Here is an 8,422-nt window from a genome sequence, read left to right as displayed (position 1 = left end):
GCTACCTCCAACTCAGAGCGGCCGCCTGCTCCAACACCCCTCAGCCTCTCGTTACCTCTCTGTAAGCTTGTCATGCACACGCCATTAATGCCCACATTGCCACTGCCCGCGACGGGAGCAGGAGAGCGCCCTAATTACTCCCAACAGTTTATGAAGTCAATGCATTAACGCTTGGAGCAGGCGGCACCTACCGCTCGCTGCTGCGCTTGCTGCCGTGGTGGCTCCTTGGGCTCGTTCGTCACATTCGGAGATGCAAAAGGGGAGGCGAACGTGAGTCTGCGGACGTTTTGGTACGAAAGCGAGATTCCCATTGCGAAGGCTCGGCGTGGTTTTGTGGCCGCCTTTTGAACGCTGGCAGAAAGGCACAAACATCAGCATAATTTATCGGCGGCTATTTTAGGCAGGTGCACGGGAACTCTAAATATACGGCATCCAGCACTTGCTGCAGTTGCTATGGATATGATATCCCAGGCCTGTAACTAGGGTTATAAATGCTGTTGTGTGCTTATTGCTGTTGTTGTTATTAAAACATGAATTTTAGAGTTATTCCTGCTTGGCTGCTGCCCCTAAATCGTCTATGTAACTGCATACTTCTTTGTCTGAAGGAGGGAGGTGTATGGGAAATCAGTGATAACAGTGCCCTTCCTTCCCTTCTGCTTTTCATTTGTTCCGGGAGGGACCAATTTTGAGCTGCTGTTTACAGCTGTATCAGGGCCAGGAGAATTAAAAATCACGCAGAGCCAGAGAAGTGTGCTTCATGTGGGTCTCTCAGATCAGTGCCCTGGTATTTAAGTCTTGCACACTTCACAGATACCCAGGTTTTTCCCCCATGTGTTGAAGATGTTACTTCCTGCAGCTGCAGGGACTGCACAGCCCCCTTGCTGCTGCCATGGCATGGTGGCATCTTCCCAAATCCTGCCCCGTGTTGCAGATGTGGAAAAGAAAAGACGTCTGGTGATGAAGGGGCTCTACAGACGCCCTGGGCACTGCAGCATCCATCCCTGTGTGCGCTATGCCCCATCCTCGTGCTCAGAGGCTGGGCGTTTTCCTACAGATGGGAGCCCATGGAGGTTATTGGTGCTTGATGCAACTCCAAAGTGGAAATTAAGGAAAAAATGGGAGCTGCACGCAACACGCCTGCCCATGACAGCATCGTTCAGCCTAAAATGTAGCCCAAAGATGGTCAGTTGGCAAAACAGGGAGCCCCTGGAAAAGAGGACGTGGTGCATGTACAGACATGGGTGCAGGGGCAGTGCTCGGTGGCTGCCAAAATTTGTCCTGCAGAGACAATGCAGATGGAGAGGGTGGGAGGAGAAACATCGATGGCTCCCTTGTGCCTGTAAAACAGGACGTTGGATGCTTACAGGTTACGACAAGCTAGCGTCTGGTAAAGAGGTCAGCCTGCCCCGAAAGTGGTGCAGAAGCCAAAATAAAGTCTAGCCAGGCCTATGAGGAGTACGAGCACTGAGGCAGGGAAAATAGTGAGGCCTCTTTCTTCCCAGTGGTGGCCCCAGAAAGCAGCGGTGAGGCTGCTGTTAAAATTAAAATATGGCTGAGTATTAGGATATTTGCCTTGGGCAGATATATGTTTTGAGAGACCGGGGTCAGCGGCTGTTTTAACCGCGCTGTTTCATCCCCACTGCCACACTTCCTGAAGTTTCCACTTAAGCGGCGTTTTAAACAGCACGCAGGTATGCTGGTGGCATTCTGCATCGCTCTCCAGAGGGTAAAACATGTGTGTGCGTGTGCTCCGCTCTGTCCATCTGTCTGTCTCAAGAACCATAAACCAGCAGTGGAAAAAGGGGAGGCACGAAGCCTGGAGCAAACGGAGAGGAGGAACGAGCGCGGAGGCGATGGGACACAGGGGAAAGTCGTTTCCTACCGTCAGGGAAGGGCACGTCAGGAGAAAATAGTTTCTTCTGCTGTTGAAAATTAGAGTTTAGACTTCACACGTGAAACAAAAGGAAGAGAAGACTTTGCATGAATGTAGACGCACAATGTATGTTGAACAACATGCACCGTATTTATTTATTTATTTATTTATCATTAGTGGCCTCACGGAGGAGACACTACCAAGGATCAGGACCCCAGTGAACTGCCGAACATCTTCTTTTTGAGCCAGGTATGTTTATACCCAGGCAGATTTACTTTCTTGTGATGAAGTTCCAACAAAACATTATTAATCACCTCTTGGTCCAAAGAAAGACTCAAGCTGTTCAAACGGCATTTATGACCTCTGTGTTGCTCATTTCTGGATTCCCAGTAAATAAAAACTTCGCACCATTCCTATCAACCTCATTTGAGCAGGTCTATAGATAAAAGCGGGGGCACACAGCATTTACAAGGAAATTGATTTCATCATCAAGTACCTTTGCACATTACCATAGAAATTATCTTTATTTTGCCCAAGTTATAGCTCTTTAATTTTGCACTTTGCATGTGTAGTGCAGTTTGCTGGAGGTTTTCATCTCAAAGACATGCCCATGCTGCAGCTGGATGTGCTGAAAAATCCCGATTTTATTTCTGTTGAAAACAGCAGGACCACTTGTGGAGGAGGAGGATGGCATAGGGGAGCAGAACCTGATTCAAAGCGTGTGCCAGAGCCGAGTGTGCGTGCATGGCTGGTACCATGAGTGTGATGCTGTGGGCATCACAGATACAGGGTTTCCTCCTGTGCACCCCAAAGCACATTGGGCACAGGTGAGTTATGAATTATGAATTTTGGATGGGCAGCCTGGGAGGCTGGAGAGCACTGCGGTGCCTCCCACTCAACACTGGGCTGTTGCTGTTGCCTTTATGTTTTAAAATAATCTGTCAAATTCCAGAACCAAACTGTGTCACACCTGTAGGGCTGTGTTTGTGAGACCGTAAGCTCTTTGGGGAACAGCTCATCTTTTGTTCTGTGCTTGTACTCTGCTAGTACAACGTGCATGTCCACGACTTGCCCTATTCACCAAAATAACGAAAAAATGGCTATTTCACAGCCATAAAGGTTCTGTATGACAGCAGGATGATGGATGACAGACACCCGATTCCCACTTCAGCTCTGCCTTTATACATTTCCTTACAAACAACACAATTTACACTATGCTGATGCCCTCACAAGCACAGAAAGGGCGCTCAGCATCCAGCCCCACAGTGCTGGCGAAGATGCCCTGATGGTGAAAATACCCCAGGGATGGCAAAAACGCCCCCCAGGGGTGGCGAAGATGCCCCAGGGATGACAAAAAAGCCCCCAGGGTCGGTGACAACGCCTCAGTCAGGGTGAGGCTGCCGGGCACCCAGGCCTTGAAGCACCCGGGCGCTGCCCATGGAGGCGATGGCACATGGCCGCCTCCGAGCGGAGCCGAACGGAGCCGAATGGACCCGAACGGATCCGAGCGGACCCGAACCGCGCCGAGCGCCAGCTTCGGGGCGCACCCGCCCCGCCCCGCCCCGCCCCGCGCGCCGCCGCCGCCTGGGCGAGTGGCGCGGGCGCGCGCCCGGGGAACGGCGGGAGCGCGCTCGCCGTCCCCGCGCGGCCGCAGAGGGGAGAAGCGGCGGCGGCGGCGGAGCGGCGCCGAGGCTGTTGTTTACCAGCGCTGACTGCGGCGGGCGGAGGCGGCCAGCGAGGAGGAGGAGGAGGAGGAGGAGGAGGAGGAGGCAGAAGAGGAGGGGGGGGGCAGCCAGACAGCCAGACGCGGCGGCACAGCGCTGCGAGCGCATTAATTGGGAGGAGCAGCGGAGCCTCACCCCGGCATCCCGTTCTGTCTCCCCCTTTCCCCTCTCCTCCGTATCCCCCTCCCCAGGGCATCGCAGCCCCTCCGCACCCAGCTCCTGCGCCCTGACCTTCAGCGCAGCGCGCCGCCTCGCCCCCGTGCGCGCCCCCGCGCCTGCCTCCCCCGGCCCCCTGCCCGCGGCTGGGCAGCGTTGGGGAGGGAGGGAGGGAAGGAGGGAGGGAAGGGGGAGGTTTGCGGCGTGCGCACACCCAGAGGAGGAGGGAAAACGGGAGGGAGGAGTGGGGGGGGAGGAAAAAAAAAAAAAAAAAGGAAAAATAGAAAGGGAAAAAAAAAAGAAAAAAGGGAAAAAAAGGAAAAAATAAAGGAAAAAATAAAAGAAAAAAACAAAGAAGGGAAAAAAAAGGAAAGGGGGGAGAGAGGGGAGGAAAAAAAAGGAAATAAGGGGAAAAAAAGGGGAAAAAAAAAGGAAAAAAATCGCAGGGAGTACGCCCGGGCCGGGTGCTGTGTGTTGTTGTTGTTGTTGTCGTCGTCGCCGTCGCCGCCCGGCCCCCCCCGCCCGCCCCCCGCCCGCCCCCGGCGCGATGGCAGGGCGGCCCGCGGGGCGGCGAGCCGGAGAGCGGCGGGGGCAGGAGGCGGGGTGCTGAGCCGCTCCGCTCCGCTCGCCGCCGCTTTGTGTGCGAGGGCGGCCGGGGGCTGCCTTGCCTTAATTATTATTATATATATATATATATAATTTTTTTTTTACCTTGTGTTTTTTTTTTATTTTTTTAATTTTTTTTTCCGGGGGGAGAGCGAAGGAGCCCTGCGGCAGCGGCGCCGAGGAGAGGAAGAGGAGGAGTAGGGGGAAGCCTTTTTAATTCATTTTCCTCCCCGATTCCGCATTTCTGCAGCCAGCCGGACTTGTGTGGCGGTGCTGTTGTGTGTGTGCGCGTGTGTGCGTGTGCGGGGGGGGGGGGAGGGTGGGGGGTGGCTGCGTGTTGCTTTTTTTTTTTTTTTTTTTTAATTTTTTAATTTTTTTTCCCACCCCTCCGCCGGGCCGCGGGGATCCCACCACCAGGGCACCCCCCCCCTCACCACCACCCTTTGCGTTTCGTCGCGGAGCCCCCGGGGCCGCCGCTGTTGTTTTGTAACCGGCTTGTCTGGGGCACCCCCCCCCGCCTGTTTTCGGTGTGTGTGTGTGTGTGTGTGTGAGTGTGTGGCTGCTGCTGCTGCTGCTGCTGCTGCCTCCGTGTGCGGTGTCGGAAAATGGAGGTTGAAGATGCAGAGCGCCGGCCCCGCCGCGCCTCCCGCCCGCCGCTCCCCTGCACGACGAGCGGCCGCGGCCAGCGCTGAGGGGAACCGGCCCCGGAGCCCCCCTCACCCCCGGCCCCGGAGCCTTCAGCCTCGGAGTCCCCCTCCCCGGAGCCCCCAGCCCGGCCAGCGGCGCCCCGGGGCTCCCCCCGTGCTGCTGCCCCCTCCTCGTCGCCCTCAGCGCCCCGCGGAGCCTCCGGAAGATCAACACCACCCCGGGACCTCGCCGCCCTCCGCTCCGAGAGGGGCTCCTCGCTTCTCATTTTTTTTATTATTATTATTTTTTTTTGCCTCGTTTGTTTTCCATTTCTCGAGGCAACGTGGATTTATTTATCCTGCCCCGCTGCTCGCCCCCCTTTTGGCTCCTTCGTTATTTTTAGAGAACGAGGAGGGGGGGGGCTGAGGGTGGCGGGGTGGGGGGGTGGGGGGAAGCGAACAATTTGGGACTTTTATTTTTTATTTCTTTAAAAAAAAAAAAAAGAATTTTCGGAAAGGGGGATTTTGTCCAATTAAAAAAAGAGGAATGAAGTCTGGCGCTGGAGGAGGGTCCCTCGCCGTCTTCTGGGGGTTTCTGCTCGCCTTCGCCGCGCTTGGTCTGGGGCCGACAAATGGGGAAAGTGAGTATGGGGCTGGGGGGGGGGGGGCGTGTGGGGACCGGGGTGTGTGTGTTTGGGGTGATATAGGGGGCTATAGGGGCCGTGTGAGGGGCTATGGGGGGCGTGTGAGGGGCTGTGGGGGGGTGAAGGCGTCGCAGAGGGGCCGGGGGCTGCGTGCGAGGGGCCGCGCCGTTGTGTGAGGGGCTCTGGCTGGGGGGGGGGGGGGGGGGGCTCGGCTGCGGGGGGCTCCCGCTGCCTTCCCTCAGCCTTTTCGCCCCTACCCCTCGGGCACCGCCACCCACCCGGGGCTCGGCTTCTCCCTCCGGTCCCTGCCGCAGCAGCCCCCGGCCCGGGGGAGCCCCGGTGCCATCTCCCCCCCCTCCCCATTCTCCCCCCAAACCCGGCCCCGGCGGCGCGGTGCTGGGCCCGGCGGGGCTGCGAGCTGCGTAGTAAACACAGGCGGGCGGGGAAGGGCTGCGCCTGCCTTCCCCACATGGAAGGAGCTTGAGCTTTGTCAAGAGCCAGAGTAACCTGCCGCGGCGGGTGAGGAATTCCTGGAAGAATTCCTGGCCGTGCCTCTGCTGAGGAGGGCTCTGGCCCCTCGCTGCGGGGTTACGGCGGTCTGGAAAGTCGCAGCCCGGCTGCTTTTTGGCTCCTCGCTATTATACAGCTCCGTGCATCGCGGCTCTGGTTCCCTGTAGCCCCCTCGCTTCGTTTCCCTGCTCCCCCAAGCCGCTAAGGTTGCAGGGCGTGAAGGGACAGGGGTGCTGTGGGCCCTGAGGCTGTGAGCACCGCCGTGCGGGGCTCGTGGTGGCTTTGGGGGCTCCCCACGCACGGACTTGGCCTCCCCAAGGTTTGCTGGCCCGGCTCTCTGCAGGCAGGGAGATGGGAAGCGCGCCCTGGAGCCCAACCATTTTAAGAGCTGCTCCATCTCCTTCAGCGCCTCTCTCCGTCTGCAGAGGCAGGGTTGGTTCTTTTCCTGCGTCTGGATGCTTTAATTTCTTCCGCTGGGTGTTTTTCGGCGTGTTCCTCGAGCTGTGCTCGTGTGCCCGGCTCGCACAAAAGATAGGCGTTGATGGAAGGGAGAGATCAATTTTCTCCATTTTAAGTGTAAGGGGAAGGAATGTGGGAGCTGCAGAGGCTTTGCTAAAAGTGGTAGTTTCAGGATGAAAAGAGAAGCAAGTTCTTTGGATGCACTGACAAGGAGGCTAAAAAAACCCCAGCGTTTGAGCAAGAAGCGCATAGATGGAGCCTGTAACGTGTGTTGAGTAATATTGTGTTTCATTAGGCAGCGAATGCCAATTAACTCGTTGCAAATTAAGGCCCGGCTTAGGCTTTTGCATTGTGGTGGCAGGGCCAGCTTGGGCTGGGGAGCTGCAGTCCTGCTTCCACGCGTTGAACTTGTTGGCCAGGGCTGTTTTCAAGAGGGAAGATTAATGTTTGGGTTTGAAAACAAAACCCTAGTGCCGTTCTTCAGGGAAGGGCTTGAAAAGGATCGGGTAGCACGGAGAAGACAGGAGAGGAGGAGGAGGAGGTCTGGTGTGCCCGTAAACTGCTGGGATGTGTGCTTAGAAGGGTTTTCTTACCTGGCCCAGAACACCTTCAAATAAACCACGTTTGCCCAACTCTTGCAATAAAGTCAGGCAGGAACGGTGGGTTGGGATATCAGCTTCCAGTCCTCTCAAGTGTTTGCAGTTACCGTTTAGCTAAAACGACCCAATTAAGAGCCTCCCAAATGAAATATCTCCTTCTTCTGATCTAGGCATTTAAATACGGGGAGATATGCTGAAAAACTTGTCTTAGCTGAATACTGCCTCTAATCGATCGTCTTTGTAGTTTACAGTTTAATAGCCTTTGTTTTCACGAGTTATTGCTGAAAGAATTTTGCTGTTAGGGGGAAAAATGATCTCCAGAGCAGATGTTTTGCATCTCTTCATATTCTTCTCTCTCCCCACAATAGTGGAAGGAAGATTAATCTTAATTTTTATTTGTTTTTCATATATACTGTGTCATAGCTAAAAGGCACTTCCATTTTCGGTCAAACAAGCAAGGCATTCCTAAATAGGAATACAAAGGAGTTACAACAGGAGGGGGGAAGCCCATCTCTTTAATGCGAAATCCTATAAAATCTGCTCATGGTTCAATGACAGAAAACTCTTGAAAAGGCAGGTAGCCTCGGTGGTAAGCTACTGGTTCAAAACCGGTTGTTAAAAAGCGCTAAGAATTTGCTGAGGTTTTTGTTAGAACAGCACAAAAATAAAAACAAAAAGGCCCTTCAGCGCGGTGCAGCGTGTGCCGGTGGAGCAGGGCATTTGGTGTGCTGCTGGAGACCGCCTCTTCAGCCCACCCCTGGGATGAAGCAGCTTGGAGTTTGCTGCCTTTTGTACCTGAAGCACGATGGGGTTTGTGTCTTTTTGTCCCATGTAGCATATGTGTGTAAAGGGAATGCCTGGAAGGGCGTGGGTTAAGCGTGTAAAGTGAGCTGTTTTGGGTAATACCATGCTTCAGACCAGTAGGTTCCCTGATGGATCTGCTCATCTTAGCCATGAGCTTTTGCTTGCATATCCAGGCTGTATTTCACGCTCCTGATGTTAACAAGCAGTAGCTCGTGTTGTATGTTCAATCCCTCTCCCGGGTTGCTTAGCAAAAGCCCTCCTGACCTCCCGAGTGCCAGCATTGCACACACCTCGCTTTCCCATCAGCGTTTTCACAGACGCCTAGTGGTTAGTGAATGCTGGTAAATAGGAGTTGGTTAAGCCCTTCTGCAATTGAGGTTGCAAATTGAAATGCCAGAGCACCAAAGGAACTGGTGTCACC

The 8,422-nt window shown here is 54.8% G+C and overlaps 1 protein-coding gene across 2 annotated transcripts in view; it reads left to right on the top strand.

Moving 5' to 3' along the window:
• The first annotated feature begins 5,492 nt into the window (after positions 1 to 5,492).
• The window catches only part of IGF1R (insulin like growth factor 1 receptor), a 168,856-nt gene continuing 165,926 nt past the window's right edge, over positions 5,493 to 8,422 (top strand). For both annotated transcript variants that reach the window (XM_082769459.1, XM_082769458.1), the window contains exon 1: positions 5,493 to 5,626. In XM_082769459.1, coding sequence (XP_082625585.1) covers positions 5,533 to 5,626 — 94 coding nt within the window. In that variant the 5' untranslated portion in view covers positions 5,493 to 5,532. The remainder of the gene's footprint in view (positions 5,627 to 8,422) is intronic.

This window comes from Aythya marila (assembly GCF_965140915.1).
Source record: "Aythya marila genome assembly, chromosome: 11".
Taxonomy (NCBI): domain Eukaryota; kingdom Metazoa; phylum Chordata; class Aves; order Anseriformes; family Anatidae; genus Aythya; species Aythya marila.
Note: the sequence above shows the minus strand (reverse complement) of the source record. Positions and strands in the feature narration are given on the sequence as shown.